Source organism: Nelusetta ayraudi, unplaced genomic scaffold (assembly GCF_046127955.1).
Source record: "Nelusetta ayraudi isolate G7.1 ecotype Tasmania unplaced genomic scaffold, CSIRO-AGI_Nayr_v1 ptg000026l, whole genome shotgun sequence".
Taxonomy (NCBI): Eukaryota; Metazoa; Chordata; class Actinopteri; order Tetraodontiformes; family Monacanthidae; genus Nelusetta; species Nelusetta ayraudi.
The window spans coordinates 9,350,972-9,368,078 of NW_027466076.1; the positions used below are offsets into that span (position 1 = coordinate 9,350,972).

Genomic DNA, 17,107 nt, shown 5'->3' on the forward strand with positions numbered 1-17,107 from the left:
AGCAAAAAACGGATTTCATGTGATTTGTGACTGTTCAGACTACAAAAGAGCCAGCTGGTTTCAATCTGGATGGGCTAAAAATCGGATTTTGGCTGGCAGTCTGAACGCGGCTTATTAGGAGTTGCATTCACTGTCTGCTTCGGGCGTCCCGTGGGAGTCTGCTCCCAGCTCTTACCCATGTAGTTAATGATGAAGCCCTCGCCCTTTCCGAAGACGAGGCCGGCTGGGTCGGAATGGAACGTGACGGTCAGGTCCGGGGTGGTGGAGAAAAGCTTGAAGGGGCTGCTCCCGCCGACGTAGCGGCCCAGGATGCGAGTGGCGACCTCGTCGCCGTCGGTGATGGTCAGCATGTCGCTGTCGCTGATGTTCAGCCTGGGCAGGAGGAGGACAGACAGAGACAGGAGCGGCCAGTGGCGTCAGCTCAGGACGACTGACTCAGACTTGCAGTCACGTCGGCAGACGACTGCGTGGGAGACGGGATGACCTCAAAGGCTAAGCGCTGCATTCATCCACAGGCGAGGCGTTAAACAGCCTGTAAACATGTTTTTCTTTGCTGCTTCTGAGATGTTTTTCTCTGACTGAGCCTTGTGTGACATTTTCAGATTGGGGCCCCATTGAAGTCTGTCCATACTATGTTCCAGCCTTAAAGGGATATTTCATCATTTCTAAAGAGGAAAATGAATAACTTATTTGTCGATAGAAGGTGTGTTTGCTGAAAAGCCTGGAGGCCTTTGGCAGCATTCTGCTCCTCCGCCTGCAGCCTTACTGATACACTTGTACTGTTTGGAGAAAAATTTATCTACTTTATCAAGTGTACTTTAATGCCGAGACAGTCACACATCCCCAAGGATTTAACCTTTGACCTCAAGTTCATGAGGCAAAGCATAGCCCGGCTCTATCCATGTGAAAAACATCTGTATAACCAAATTGTAACCTTTACCGATTGTGAATGATGTCGAAATCAGAACTTCTCCTCTCCTCTGACTCATTGCTAAAGCTAAAAGTACCATACAGTGCATCCTGTTTATCGCCTGGACGCCTCGGTTCTACAGTAACGACACTAAGAGCCGACGAAAAACACAGCAGCGTTATCTTTGTGCTGTCAGGTTTTGAATTTAATGGTTCGGAATGAGCCAGGAAATGTCAATCGGAACATTTAGACATGGGGCTGGACCCCTCGCTGGGCCTGCACACTCAGAACTCTTGGGCATACATTTTTAATGATCACATCTAGCGCTCGCTGGGGCCACAACACTGGATCAGAGCTAGGTTTTTTTTAATATATTTTTAAAAAAAAAAAATATTTATTCATCATAAAGTCTTCATTTCCAGCTGAGCAAGCAGGGCTGCACGCTGACTGAGGACGGCTGGGACGAGATCCTGCAGCGCTTTCAGTAGGCTCAGTGAGGATGGATGGATGGATGGATGGATGGATGGATGGATGGATATCAAGTGTTGCAATGCCTCTCACAGTTGCACGTCCATCAGCACTCGCTTGTCTTCGTCCACGTGTATCCTCCAGCTGCAGTCCTCCCCTTCGCCGTACCACTCGGGCCAGTTTGGGGAGAGGATCACCCCCCCTGGGCCAGTCAGGTCACCTCCACACTGTGCTGCACGGGAGGTGGAGGAGACGTTACAGGCACGTCGTCTTTTGGGGGAAAGTATGGTTCCAACTTTTCCTTTTTAGAATCGCAATGAACATTTTTTTTTTAAGACACAGTCTGTATGTTTTTCTATCCTGCGGTTTCTTTTTAGGAGGTAATACATTTTCAATGATCTTCACCAGGAGGTTCAAAGCATGGCCCCTTGCATTATTTTCAATTCTGCCGTCTCGCTCATCTGTCTTTCCAAGCGGCAACAGAAAGCATTTTCAGTTCCACCTCAGGGCTTTTTATCGCACCGAGCCGCCGCTTAAGCGATTTCGCCTGGAAGCTGCTGCGGTTTCACTTTTATCACAACTGGACAACATTTTTTTAAAAACAAAATGACAGCGAGTCCTGCGTGGTGATGGACAGAGAGCTTGTCCAGTTTCAGCAACGCCACCTGGTCAAACGTCAAATGGAACGTTTTTTTTTTTTTTTTCATCTTCTGGCACCTTTTATCACCTCAGAACTTCTTTTCATTCGGGCTTTGACAGCCAGGCAGACGGAGGTTATAAATACCCACGTCTTTGTCTTCATGACAGAGGCCTGTTCCGCTATTAGAGACGTCACCGCCGCCTGACCGACGGATATTGCGGTGACAGGCATTGTGGCGTGAGGAAATCATTTTTCACGTCTTTGACTGAGGCTACCATCACGATTTATTATTTTCTCCCCTTTTATGTACCCAGGGATTTCAAGCTCTGCAACATTTTTTTTTTTGATCCAACAGAAGATTTAAATCAAAGCAAAGATACGTGGAAACGCTCCAGTCAAAAAAAAATAAATAATTGCTCCTCCTTTCATCAGTGTTACCTTTGCAAAGAGGCTCCGTGTCATTCCAGTAGGGGTCCCTCGCACTGATGCACTCGATAACAGGCGGGCCTTGTTCTAACGAGTGTCCCGGGTCGCAAGTGAACTGGACCACGGCTCCGACCCCGTACAGCGGGTCGGTGGTGGTGAAGTTCCCGTTCTGGAGGTACGGCTCATAGCAGTGGCCCCGCTCGAACGCTAGGAGAGGCAGACACACAAGACGATTGACGGTGCAACCCATGATTGTTACTAACTGCAGTGATCTCTGCTAGCTCCAGCTCCGCCTCCAGCCTTCCCCTCGCTGCCACTGTTCCTACACCATGGCATCAGCTCTCGACACCGCTCCTTTCACTCTCACTGATACTCTTTCACTCAACACTTTCCTGCCGGCTGACCTTTATTCTTCTCCTCTCCAGGGCCGAGCCGGAGAGAGAGGTGGCTTTCGTCTTGATTTTCACAGGAAAGGGGGCTTGGAGATGATCACCTTGAACTTCTCACTTACAGCACGCCTCATCACTCTCTTACGGCTCTCACACATTTTCCCTGTCACTCACGCAGTTCCTCGTGCAGTACCCACGGCTCCTCTCTCTCTCTCTCTCTCTCTCTCTCTCTCTCTTGGCACCGCAGCTCCTGCTTTTAAAAGTTACAATCGTGCACTGTCCGCGGATCTCTTTGAAATCTCGCTATCACACGAAACGTATTTTCGTTTGTCTTCCTTTCTACTGATCGGGATGAACCTTTTGGAGGGGAAATATTTGCATCCTTCCAAAAGCCCATCTCTGCCAGCATCTCTGATTATGTGAGACAACCGGCTCACTCTCCAGTGTTTCCAAGCCAAATTGCACTTGGCAGCGCTCGCGGGAACAGACTCGCAATCCTCCTGTTTTGTTTACAGGGCGAACATAAAAAATATGACGCCGGCGTGAGAGACGTTTGAAATTGTACTTGCAGGGACAGAAGCGGCGGCCGGGCCGACGGCGGTTCCGGTTACCTTCGTAGCGGATGTTGAATCCCGTGTTGTGGTTGGGCTGGTCGGTGATGAACTGGATCCTCACGGCCGGGCCCTCGCTGATCACTCCCTCAAAAGGTATCTGCCCGCCACGACCCGAGTCGAACAGCACCACGGAACCGGCATCCAGGCCGCTCCACAACACCAACCTGTCAACAAAAGGGGGCAGGGGGCTATATAATTATATTTGGCTCTACAGGGTGACTTGCAGCAGTGCAAAGACTCAATTAATAAAGCATTCATCTTGTAAAATTTATGATAAAATATTTGATTTTTACATTTTATGACTGATCCCGACCCAAAGAGACACTAAAAAGTATTTTTTACCTGTTTTAATGGTGTTTTAACACTTAATGTACAAAACTTTGATCAACTTTGTTGTTTTAAATTGTGCTTTGCTGTTCCAACACTGACAAATCATTGACCAATGAACATTTAGGTCAGTTGCTGCGTATGTGCCAAGGTTTAGGCAGCAAACTGGAAGCATCAGGATGTGTATTCAATAAGTATTCCAAGTTTGACAACCACTACTCTACTGTTTAGCATAAAAGTGCAGTTAAAGTAAGTAGGTCGCATCTTTAACAGCTGTGCATGACGTGTGTTCAAAGGGTAGTAGTCCAACCTGTCTGTAGGTCCCAAGGCCAGTCTCTCCAGGTGGAGGTGCAGCCTCTGGTCCTTGGGAGCCTCCAGAGACCAGGAGCAGGAGCGGTCCAGGGTGGCCGAGGGTCCATGGTGAGGGGTGGGGGACAGAACCCTTCCGACTGTAGCGTTCTTCACTGTGCCCCCACAAAGAGCTGCAGAGGGCACGTCAAGAGGCAGGGGACACATTTCTCCACTGATTCATGCAGATCTCATCCTAATGTAGCTTCTAAAAGACAATTATGTGACCGTCGTGATAATTGGAGCTGCTACGAGTTAGAAACGTCCCTCGGGAAATGCAGAAAATTGCTCGGCAATTTTCTGACATTAACTCGAGAACAGACACAGGTTTCAGGTTAACCCTCCCTGCAAAGGTATTTCCCAGATTCCCTTAGAGCACCATCGCATCCATCCATGTGGATGCATCTGATTGACCCATATATGTGACAGCAAAATGCATCCAATAACATTTGTAAGTCTTGCCATTTTCAGGTTTCTACGACTGTTTTCCTGGATGCAAATGCAAAAGAAATCCCTTGATTCTGCAAATCTTTCCATTTTACACAGGTTATTTTCTAGTAGTAACACCATGCTAAAGGCCAAAATACCTGTCAGGTATCTTAAAGAGGCTACAAACAGTATTTGTTGGGTCCAAATCTGCAAACTACCAGTTGTAATTGACAAATAGTAGTGAAATAGGAGTGAAAGTATACATTTTTTTCAAATCTAAAGAACCATTTAGTCACATATAGACATAAAAAAAAAACCCCACCTGAACTGAACTTCAGTGACACTCACCTCTGCAGGTGGGCACCTTGCCACGCCACACGGGCAGCGAGGCGTTGATGCACGTGAGTTGCGTCTCCCCCTGCAGGTGGTAGCCCATGTGGCAGTGGAAGCGGGCGACGCCTCCAGGAAGCAGGTCCTGCACAGACACCTCTCCGAAGTGAGGCCTCTTGGGCAGCGAGCAACTCAGCCTAAAAACTGGAGAGAAGGAGAGAGAGGGAGAGAGAGAGAGAGAGAGAGAGAGAGAGAGAGAGAGAGAGAGAGAGAGAGAGAGAGAGAGAGTTTAGTTTTTGTAGCAGTGAGAGTCATTTGTCACTGTGAGGTAATTAATTTGCACCCACACCAGTTTGTACTCTGTTTTGACACCTTTTTGATAATTTTTGCTGCACTAATGAGGTACCTACCTAACTAACACAAAGCTGATTTTCAAACCAATTTTTGTCATTTCAAACCATAATATGTCACAACACCAATTCTTCTCTTTTCAAGGTAGAATTGCCCGATTATTTAATCAGTTCATAGTCATGCATCCATGCTTCTGTTTAGGAAGTTAAGAAACAATCCTCCCGGCCTTTGGAAGTTTTTAATCTCCATTTTCATTCGGGGCGTGTCTTGTCCTACAAAGGTGCCTGCCGCCGACGCCCAGCTAAGGGATCGGAAAGCCTTGATTAATGGCCCAGGTGGCGCTCAACACTCCGCTGCCTCCAGCTTTACCGTCCTCATCAGACGTGTAATGGGCCGGCGCTGCTGCGCACACGCGTGGAACGTGCGCAACGCAAGCGCAAACTCCCATATTCTCAGCTTCCTAATGGCAGGATAGTAATTAATCAGAGCTTTAATCAGCTCATTTACATGACAGATTTAATCACCATGCAAAGTGGTTAAATGAGAGCATTTTTTTTTTTTGATTGTACAATTAGCGATTAAACCGAGGACAAACAGCCCCCGAGGCTGCAAACTCTCCAAGTTATGCAGTGAAAGTCTACGCCGTGTTTACACATACACCGCGTTCCAAATTATTATGCAAATTGTTATAAAGGTAATTTTTTTGGTTTTCCAATGAAACTCATAGATGGTATTGTGTCTCAGGGTTCTTGGGGTCAGTGAAATCAATCTCAGACACCTGTGTCAATTAGATTGCCAGGTTAGTCCAATTAAACCAAAAAATACTTAATAAGGACGTTCCCAAAAGCGTGAAATAGTTAAATGCCTTGGACAAGGTATGAAAACCTCCAATATTTGATTAAAACTTAAACGTGATCATTGTACTATTAAGAGATTTGTAGCTGATTCAGAGCACACACTGATTCGTGCAAATAAAGGCACAATGTGGAAGGTTTCTGCCAGACAAATCCATCAGATTAAGAGGGCAGCTGCTAAAAAAGCCATTACAAAGCAGCAAAGGTGTAGGATCTTCCAGAGGCTTGCAGTTATGCATAAACCTTCCATTCGGCCACCATAAACAATGGCATAAACAAGCAGAAATGGCTCCAGTAGGCCCAGAAATACATGAAGACCAATTTTCAAACAGTCTTGTTCACTTATGAGTGCTGTGCAACCCTGGATGGTCCAGATGGATGGAGTGGTGGATGGTTGGTGAATGGCCACCATGTCCCAACAAGGCTGCGATGTCAGCAAGGATGTGGCGGAGTCATGTTTTGGGCCAGAATCGTGGGGAGAGAGTTGGTCGGCCCCTTTAGGGTCCCTGAAGGTGTGAAAACGACCTCTGTAAAGGATGTGGAGTTTCTGACTGACCACTTTCTTCAGTGATACAAAAAGAAGAACTGTGCTTTCCGTAACGAAATCATCTTCCTGCATGACAGGGCACCATCTCATGTTGCAAGGAATGCTTCTGTATCACTGGCTGCCATGGGCATAAAAGAAGACAAATTGATGATGTGGCCCCCATCCTCTCCTGACCTCAACCCTACTGAGAAGCTTTGCATCCTCAAGCAAAAAAAAAAAAAAAAAAAAGCAAGATCTGTGAGGGCAGGAGGCAGTTCACATCCAAACAGCAACTCTGGGAGGCTATTCTGACATTCTGCAAGTAAATTCAAGCAGACCCTCTGTACAAACTCACAAGTTCAATGGATGTTAGAACTGTGAAGCTCCTATTAAATCAGGGTTCCTATGTTAAAATGTAACTTGACCTGTTAAGATGTTTTGATTGAAATAGCTTTTAATTTTCAGTAGATATGACCTGCTATTGCTTCTAATTTAACAAATGACCATTTTCAGTTCTTTACAAACAATAACATGGCTTGAAACTCTGTTGTGCATAATAATTTGGAACAGTGCATTTTAAGGCATTTTAAGTTTTTATTTTTGAAAAAAAATACTGTTGCCATCGGGAAGTTCGTTCACTGACATTCGAATTGTACTCTAAAGGTTGATGAGTTGAAAATTATGATGACTTCATTTCTATTGACTATTTAGGAAAATCAGATCAAAATATCATTTGCAGAATCATTTGGAAACGCAGTGTACACGACAATCAACGTTACGCTGTTTGTATCTGATTCATTTTGCAATGTTTTTCTTTTCTTCCATTATTTCGTAGGTACATCTGCACTCACTCTGGTAGTGCAGCTGGAAGTCGCCCATGCTCCCCTCGGGTGTGGAGCGGTAGTAGACGGACAGAGTGTTGGTCGGGCTGCGGATCACCTGCCCTTCAACCAGCAGCGTGTGATTGGCCAGGACCAGCAGGGCGCCGCGCTCGTCTGCGCCTCTGATTGACAGCTGTTCGCCCTCCGAGAGATTCACGCTCTTCACCTGAGCACACAGGAAGATGTCAGGAACGGAGTGCAGACGGATCGACGCTCGAGCTGCTGGAGCTCATTTCGTTTCATGCTGCAGTGGTTGATTGCAAAAAAAGAAAGCTGGACTGAATAAACTGAATAAACCCAAATAAGATAAAATGCATCTCAAAAGTAAATCTATTTCTATACCTAGTTCATAAAACATAGAACATTTTCATCAAAATAGATGAAAGGTATCTTTGACTACAAACAAGGCAGTCAATTTGAGGCAATTATGCAAAATTATCATCACTGATTGAATAGTTTCCTTTTTACCAATACATTATAACTACATAACCAGTAAATATGTCCAAACTACTTTGAAAGATTCACAACTTTAGTATCTCAATGATTTTAAAAAAAATTACAGAAACAATAATATTTAAAAAAAAAAACACAGTTGTTTTACAGGATGAAATCTCAAGTGAGACTTCACCTCGCATGGTTTTCACGCTTTTATTAGATGGCTAAAACAAGGCAACCAACGCTTACGGCTTCTGCTGTTTCTTTGTTCTTCTTTGTTTCCACTGGTAGTGCACAAAGCTTTTGGATGCAGCTAGCAGGTTAAATAGATTCATTCTCAACACAGAGGCTGGTCCCCCCTTAATAAAAAAAAATCATCTGGAACTGAGCCTCTACAGACTATTTATCCTTGGAGATTTCAGACCATTTGATTGTTAGTATTTCCCTTTTCAATAAAGGATGGATATGCAAGTTGTTTGGAAATCAAACCAACGAATGCCTGAGTTAGAAGAACCACCAGCATGCAAAGGTGTTTTTTTTCTTCTTTTTTCCCCCTGATCTACCCCTGTTCCTGTTCGAGCTGGGGGCAGCTGCAGTACCCATGGTAGTCACTAGGAGTCAGAGTTGTTCAATCCAGGGTCAGCCCTCAACTGCTCACCCACTCACGCGGAGGAGCGACGAAGGAAGGGGCGAGTGACACACAGTACCTGCAGCTCCACTCCGTAGCCGGTGTAAACGGTCACGGTGTAGGTGCAGTGTAAGAAGGCTCCGTCGGGCAGAGGCGGGTCATCAGCGGAGTCAATGTATCCTTCAGGGTCCGAGAAGTTCACCATGCAGCTTGACAAGGCTGAGGACAGAGAAATGTAATGATTTTGTTTGTTTGTTTGTTTGTTTGTTTGCTTTCCCAAGCAGCTTTTTAATTATGTTAATGTCACCTGACCAGAGACTCGCTGGATCTCCCCGCTGTGTTTAATTAATGACAGGAAATAACAGGGACCGAAACGGCTGCGGAGCTGACTCCAGGCACAGTGAGGACTCCTGGCTAAATAAAAATAATGACTTTTTTTTTTTCCTCCCACTCTCCAACACCACACGGTAAACACTCTAAATGAACAATTCCTGTGCTGCGGCTGTGATACACTGGAGCTCCATTGAGGGGGATTTGCACATTTATGAAACAAAGAAGGAGCGATGCGTCACTTTTTAGTGAAACATTGAAATAGGTCTACTGTCAGCAGTGTTGGCGTGTAATCTATTACTAAGTAATCCACTACTGCAATTAAACTACTTTTTAGTGACAGCGTAATGTAATGGGACAACTCTGGCAAAAATTGTAATTATATTACAATTACATTATCAAGTAGCGATTCCATCACTTTTCAGAAATATTTTGGAAGCTAAAAATGTCTCATTATCCACAAAATGTCTGAGATTTAGAAAAACAACCGAAAACAATGATGTCACAGATTGATGATGCAGCTGTGCATGCGACGGAAAAACAGGGACTGCGTTCGATAGCTGGAAATACAAACATTACTTTGAGTTCATCTCTTCTAAATCAAAGAATATTGTGGTTCGTTGTACGTTACATGCTCATAGCAATTGATTACTTATGAAACAAAGTAGTTAAAAAAGTTAATTCAATTTCTTTTTAAATGAGTAATCGTAAATGAGTAATTGGATTACTTTTATGGAGTAATCCCAACAACACTGACTGGAATTTAAAATGCAGGCGGAAAAAAAGAGAGCAAAAACTAAAAATTCTCTCACATCCATTTTGTCAGTCCCCCCAAAGGACCTTTTTTTTTTTTATTTTCAAAAAAATTAGTCTTAATATTTCAGTAGATTCTGGGAACCAATCAACTTCCTCAATGGAAAAAGAGGCAGGAGTCACAATGGCTGTTCTAAAAAAACACAGAAGAAGAGCAGGGAGACGGAGCAGCGAAGAGCCGGGGCTGCTGCAGAGGAGATTAGTGCGGATGCTTCTCCACAGGCACTTTTATCAGAGCTGGAAAGAGCTTCCACATTTAAAGAAGACGATAAAACACCACTGAGGTCTTTTCTCAGCAGACACCATTGTTTCTGCTCGACGTCCGGCTGGCTCCAGCCAGAGTTTAGTTAAACGCCACCGTGCAGTGGGGCATTCACGTGCATCTAACGTTGCCTCCGGAGCCTACAGGAAAAAAAAAAAAAAATCGGACCGGTCTGTTTGAATGTGACAGACAGAGAGTTTGCCAATCACCTTCCAAGTTTTGAACCACTTTTGGAAGCGCTCTCTGCGGGCTCTTGACCTGATGGCTGCGTCACAGGAAGCCAAAGGAGCCGTTCAAACGATGCCATTTTCCTCTCACATCCAAATGAAGTGCCCATTTAAAGATACACAGTACTTTCCAAGTCTATTCCAAGACCCTCCTTTTTGAAACCAGATGAAACGTGAGGCTTTGCAAAGAAGCGCGTGTGCATAAAGGAAGTGAAGGGGAAAAAAAATTGCACACATTAAAAGGTGTGGTGGCCCTCTGGAGAGGAGGATTTTCTGCTGCACTCGGCACCACGTGTCTGACACTGCATGTCTTGTAAGCTGAAATTTGGGGGAGCGCTTAGCGCGTGAAGGCCGGACCTCAGCAATCTGCCAACCAAAGGATGAGGAGTCATACCTGGCGGCGGGGTTCCCGTCTCTGTATCAGTGCCCAGCACCGTGTCCATGGTGGTGAGCTGCTCTTCGTCCTCCTCCTCCTCGTCCTCCCCCTCCTCTTCCCGCTGCTGCTGCTCGGCGGTGTGCGCGCGCGCGTCGGCTGCCCGCGAGTGTGTGTCTGTGGGCCGAGGCTCAGCTGGATCGCCGCCTGTGCCAAACGCCGCCGCCGCCGCCGGTTGGGCTTTCACCTTCCTCAGTAATCCCCCGCTCTGATGTCCCAGGGAGCGACTTCCCGGGAGGGAGCTGACACTGAGTCCTCTGCCCAGGAGCGGCAGCAGGTTCTGGGGCAGGGCTGAGGGGAGAACGCGGTGGTCCCCTTTCTGGGCCGCGGGCCGTCCTTTGGGGGTCGGCGCAGACTGCGGCAGACCTCCGGCCAGCCCGCCGGAGCTTTGGACTCCGGGGCCTGGTTCTTCTGTGCTCGCCGGTGTCACCATGGGAGGTTGGGCAGAGGGGGTAGCTGTGAGGACTTCTTTATCTGGAAAACAAGGAGAGGAAATCTTTCAAGCACAGACAGAAAAAAAAACACGAGTGCCCAGGGAGGGAAAAAAAAAAAAATACTGTGTGGTTCTTTCGCTGCCCTCTTGGTCTTATCAGGTGTTATCAGGGCCGGCAGAGCCGAAACTCACTGAGCCTCTTCCTCTCTTACTTTTCACACACACACACACACACGCACACACACGCGCGCGGACGCACGCGCAAAGACAGTGCGGTGAGGAGACAAGGTGGTTAAGCATGACAGGAGCTGAGCCAAAAGAAGCTGCGGGGAAAAAAAAACCCAGGAGAAATGCATTGACAGGCAAAGCTCTCTGCCGCGCATGCTAAAAACGCCATCTCCTGCAGCTTAGCTCACAAAACAGCGCGGAGCAGCACTTATGACACACGCGCACGCGCGCGCACACGTACACGTACACACACATTAATACGGCACCATTTCGCTGCTTTAATTGCGCGCCCTGACAACAAGCTAGTGGCTCGTGCGCACGGTTGAGGAAGTGCCGACGGTGCAGTCACTCTCACTTTTAATCTACATTCGAGTGTCATTCTAAACACTCCTCGAGAAGGAGGAGCACTGCGGGGGGGTCAAGAGGGTAGCGGGCGCACTTATATCTATTAAAGAAGAAGAAGAAGAAGAAGAAGGAGAAGAAGGAGTATCCTCTCTGCGTTGTCAGCTGCACGAGCACCTCCTTCTCTGCTTGCACTTGTGTTTTTTTTTTTTTTTTTCTCTCGTCTCCAGTCCAGACAGAAAATAAATAGCTTCCTCCTTCAAACCCCCCCCCCACCCCACCCCATTCCTGGCTGCATAGTTGCACCCGCCTCGACGCGTCAAACTGCCGCCCGTCATCATGGAACTAATTTCAGCGTTCAAAGCTCGCAGTCACTTAGACAGCCGATGCAGGCAGACGAGAGTTTGCCAGGTCGTAGACGCATACATCAATTGTATACGTCTTCTTTTTTCTTCTTTTTTTTTTTCTCCAGGGAGCTAACTTTGCTCGATAAACAACAACAAAAAGACTGCGCCTACCCTGCGGATATCCCTTTGGCCAAGTAGCCAGGGCGCATGATCAATTGGAGGCATTGTGACAGGACCGCCACTGTCACACATGGATGTATTATAAGAACTGGATACCGGACTGGAAATATGCCGGCTGTGTTTCAGCTGGTTCTGATTGTGACGTGAAGTGACGTTCTCCAGGATCGTTCTGATTGGCCAAAGATCATATGAGTTACAGAGGCACGATGGAAAGTGACACTACTCCGCATGCTCTATTGACCCATTAATGCGGAAGTCAAAAACTTTTTCGGGCCCTTGCATTGAAAAGAAAGGGCCGCCATCTTGGACTCTGGGGGCTTAGTTTAGGCATGTGGACGCGGCGAAGACGACTTGCTGAAGTTGAAAGCGAGCATCAGAACGGGGGAAGAAAGGAGATTGAAGTGGCTCTGAACGTGGAGAACATGGTGCCAGACGGCCTGCTGGTCTGAGTGTTTCCCAAGCTGTCGCTAATCCACTGGGATCTTCACGCCGGCACGACCATCTCCAGGGTTTCCACAGCTACTTTGAGCTTTGTACTAAAGTCAAGTAAACCTTTTTCGCACAATTTTATAAATAGTGAGAGCAGCCAGAGTCGTCTCCTTACTCCTCTTCCTAATGAGGTGAACTGAAGCTGGCACCCAAAACTGTCATTCTCAGTCTCTCACCGTCCTTATCCAACAGGACCAGACTTTAATACGTTCCTCCACTATATACAACCACTCAGCCATCCGTCCATAACTCATCATACGTCCATCCGGTTCAGGTCTCCTGTCAACCTCTCCCCTCATCACTTCTCTCTCTCCCACCCCCCCCTTCCCCTTTCATTAACGCCTGCAGTTTGTCTTTAGGGGAAAGCGGGTGCACACACAACAGTCACGCAGCAGCCAACCGCACTTGTCACCTACTGGCCCCCTGATCTCCGCTGATGCCAGCGCGATACGCGCGTGTCACCAGGCACAAGCACACCTGCCCGGCATCGATCAACCAAAATCGCTCTGCTGCTTCTGAGTTTTAAAGGAACTGAAATCTGCGACTGGCTGGGAGCGGACAGGTTTTCAAATCTACTGACTGCTGGGTTCAGGCCTTTTAATCCCCATTCAGACAGTCACTTTCATTGTGATAAAGCAGTGACAGCACTGTGCAAAGAGTGTCCGATGCCTCTATAATATAGAGGCACCTATATTACTTCAGGACTGTGTGAATCTATCAACACTGTAAAAACCACAAGGGATGGTCTGGTCAGGTATCAGCATAGATAAACGTAGGGAAAGGTCTGTTTGGGAGGAAATATTTTAGGCACCTGCAGGCATTGGAAGTGAAAATTCAATTTATTTCCACAGAGATTGTTATGTGAAACTGAGTTTCGAGGGGCATCTGCGGCTGAAATAAGCAGAGAGTGCATTATTGCTTCATCACTCCAGGAGACTCAGGGTGCTGCAACATGTCTTGATTATTTGCTCCGCGGAGAAAATGCAGACAGAAAAAAAAAAACCTCCACGCTGGGGGAACTCGGACTCAAAAAGATGCTTTCCGGCAAAGAGCCGTCCAATCAGCAGGCCCTAAATTCTGTTTGAGGCTGCAAACACTTTTCATTTCTGGGTCACTTTCCGATGAATTCAATGGGGGCGCCATGTTTTTGATCCAAACAGTCCTGGATTGCCCCGCTGCCAGCTCCTTTCTGTATACAAACAACATCGAGGGCTCGTGGGTATTCAACTATTACCGCTCGGAGACCCCTAAACGGGAAACTTTGTTGCCAGAGCAGCACATTTGTGGTTTTGTCATCTTTAAAGTGTCGAAGAAAACTTTCCAGACAGCGTTTGAGCCGTGGTGCCTGACAATCGTTTGTCCTAATTGGTCTCCAGTGTGCGCACACGCATTTGCATTCACAACGCCTGTTTTGTTTTTCCTTGCCGCTCTCATCCCAATTACCTTATTTATAGCAAGAGGGTCACCATGTGACTTTGAACCATCCAGACAATGATGCGCTATGAGAGAGACTCTTGAATACACGCAGATTGGAGGTTGAGCGCTTTTGTTGGAGCCTTTTGGTTTGGGCCACTGAACCCAATTATCTCAGCGCCGGCAAGTTTTTGGCAAACAAGACATTAATGGGCTTGTGTTTGTCTTTTCCGATTATGATTTAAAAGAGCAGCGTGTGGTTCATTTCCAGGCATGTGCAAGCATGTGCAGCCTCCCTTGCCTTGCAGCTGTACTCTCGTTATTTGGTTTAGTCGTCAGATAAATAATTAAAATCCAGATTCTTTTGTGAATCCAATAAAACACAGACTGTAACGGGGAAGAGGAGGGGTCATTTACAAGTAGAATTTTTTTTCACATGGCTGCACCGCATTTAATTTCGTAGAGACTAGACAGCCACATTGACTGGGGCTGACAGACGTTTTTTGTTTTTTTTTTAGGATTCACTTGATGGATGTTTGCTATTGTGGCAGCCTTGATTTGATTAGGCATCCAGCGCGCATAGCAGACTGATGAAGAGAGACTTGTCACACACTGTATGAATGTGATGAGTTGATCAAAAGATACGGAGCAAGATTAAAAGAATGAGAAATTCGTGGGCAGTGTTCACAACAACCGCAGGCAATAACCTGCATCTGTGTTGTATGTGTCCTCTGACTACTTTGGTATCTTCCTTTGTAACTTAACAAAGTAAGACATACTACCGCATTTCACAGTATTCATTCTAGTCCACATTGGGTGATTTAGCTTAAATTTTGCGATGACTCTAAAAGTTTGGAGGGTGCTGTTGTGGTGCTGTTGATGTTTTTTATGTTCACTAAAGCAAGACCATGTACCATGCTCACCTTGATTTAAGGGGAGATTTAAGCTGCAAGATGACAGCACCAACAATAAGGTCCCTTGTGACCCGAAGTATAAAATCTCACATAAAACTTTATTTTCACCGCTATGGGTTTGCAGAGTCATTATTCTCTCCGAGAGAGCGGGCCAGTCGATTTCAGTGCCCTGCACCTTCAATCAGGCGGGAAGAAACAATCAGTAAAATCAGCTGCTGTTGGCTTTTTTTTCCTCCACCAAACCGTTGCATTTATAGAGCCTTCAGAAAAGCAGTGGGGGCGAAAAAACAGCAGTGCAAGGTAATGAGGTAACAAGGAGTGATAACACTGCAGGGTAATGGGGCGACGCAGTTCTGAAGGTGGAGCGGGAAAGGTCACATGACACGACTGGTACAAGGAAAGGGCAGCTGAACAGATTAAACACTTCAAACCCAATGAGGTGGGACTGGAATGACAAAGGCCCGACACAATGGCAGAAATCAAGACCCCCTGCATGTGTAGTCAAAGATAATAAACCGAAACAGCGTGAAACAACACTATGATAACACCTATAGAATCGCCAGCAAGACAACTCACATGAGGAACAAAGCCATCTGAGTTAAGGGCAGCGGAAATGGAAGTGCTGTCATGGTTGCAGCAAAAATGTATTCCGTGTAAAGTGGACCAAATCGTTTAAAATTTGGTAAGAAAGTGCTCATTAGGTTTGTGAAACATTCAGGAGAAATTAAATGCTTGTATGTGTGGCCAGGTGCAGAGGGCTGGGGTGGGCTTCGAACCCCAGAGTCCCAGGTAACAGTAATGCACGCTAACCATTTGGCCAAAGGGATATCCCCTTGGCTAAGTAGCCAGGACCAACTGTCACATACGCTTGTTTTGTTGAAAGACGATTAGCCATAATATGGCACTCATAAAATACAGAAGTTCCAGAGTGGAAAGACAATGAGTGGTCGGCAGAACACGCAGCAACGTTTGCAGGAACAACATTTTCCAATGAAATTTTGTTGACCCTAAAAAACTACTTGAAATCCTCCACCTTTGTTATTACTATGACTCCTCATAACCTCACCATCTTACTTTTGTTACCTCTGAACCTGTGGAAGACAGCCTTGCATAGGTAATTCTGGTACCTATCTCATAGTCCTTTGTTTGAAGAACTTTCTGAGCGAGAGCCTAACTTTAAAAATCAGGGCACGCGGCACCAAAACACGAACGTGCAAAACGGAAAAGATTAGCGTAATGGGACCAATCCTTTGACTTCAATCCTCTCTGAACAATGACATCTTGAAGGTTTTGACTGTTTGTACAAACGCTTAGAAATCTCCGTGCAGAGATGAAAGGTCAATGTGGCACCACAAAGGGATTGGCGCACTGAAGAGACACCTTTCAGCTCCGCCAGGCCTTGATGTGTTCCCCTTCAAAGCCCCGTGGAAGTCAAGCGGCAACCCCTGGGGTGCAATAATACCCGAGTGACCTCCGGATCACAAAGACAGTGGTTGAAAAGGATTTGGACGCTCCCCGACAAGGGTCGAGTGGAAAACGTTAGCGGACGTTGCTTGGCTGACAACAATCAGGACAGTCGCCTGTTTCTGGAGGAGGAGGTGGAGGAGAAGTCTAAAGAGTTTTATAGATTCAACTGTACAGGCAGTCCATTCTCTTTAGAGGTAAATGAGATGATAATCAAAGCAGGCAAAAGCTGCACAGTTGCAACACTGATGCAATGTTTTTATGCTTACATCCTTCTGGCCCAGGATGACCTTCTTAGTTTGATCCCCAAGATTCCGATGCGCCGATGTGCATCGACCCCTTAAATTGATTTCTACGTAAGATGCGGCAAGAGAGTATCTAATGCTGGTCTCATTCTAAAAACAAACTCCACTCACCCCGGAGTGATGAGCATTACACCCTATTTATTCGCACAGCAAGTCTTGGCAAAGTCCCTCGGAATCTTCCAAGTATTTTTTAAATATAGATGAAGAGCACATCGCTCTGGGTCCCGAGATTACTTAGTTCTGAGAAATCACCATACTAATACCAAGATTGGGAAACAGGCTTCAGGATTTTATGCATCGGAGAAGTGGAACAATTTACAGAGACTTGTGAGGTTTGACAGGCTGATCCCATTTGCTCGGTTTAAGGCCCT

The 17,107-nt window shown here is 46.3% G+C and overlaps 1 protein-coding gene across 3 annotated transcripts in view; it reads right to left on the reverse strand.

The window, feature by feature from the left end:
- Positions 1-17,107, reverse strand: part of sez6l (seizure related 6 homolog (mouse)-like) — a 50,351-nt gene that overhangs the window by 10,232 nt on the left and 23,012 nt on the right. For all 3 annotated transcript variants that reach the window (XM_076029739.1, XM_076029738.1, XM_076029737.1), the window contains exons 2-10: positions 10,583-11,095; positions 8,636-8,775; positions 7,464-7,659; positions 4,900-5,085; positions 4,085-4,256; positions 3,445-3,611; positions 2,457-2,651; positions 1,472-1,610; positions 176-372 (exon numbers count right to left, since the gene is read on the reverse strand). In XM_076029739.1, the coding sequence (XP_075885854.1) occupies positions 176-372; positions 1,472-1,610; positions 2,457-2,651; positions 3,445-3,611; positions 4,085-4,256; positions 4,900-5,085; positions 7,464-7,659; positions 8,636-8,775; positions 10,583-11,095 (1,905 nt within the window). The remainder of the gene's footprint in view (positions 1-175; positions 373-1,471; positions 1,611-2,456; positions 2,652-3,444; positions 3,612-4,084; positions 4,257-4,899; positions 5,086-7,463; positions 7,660-8,635; positions 8,776-10,582; positions 11,096-17,107) is intronic.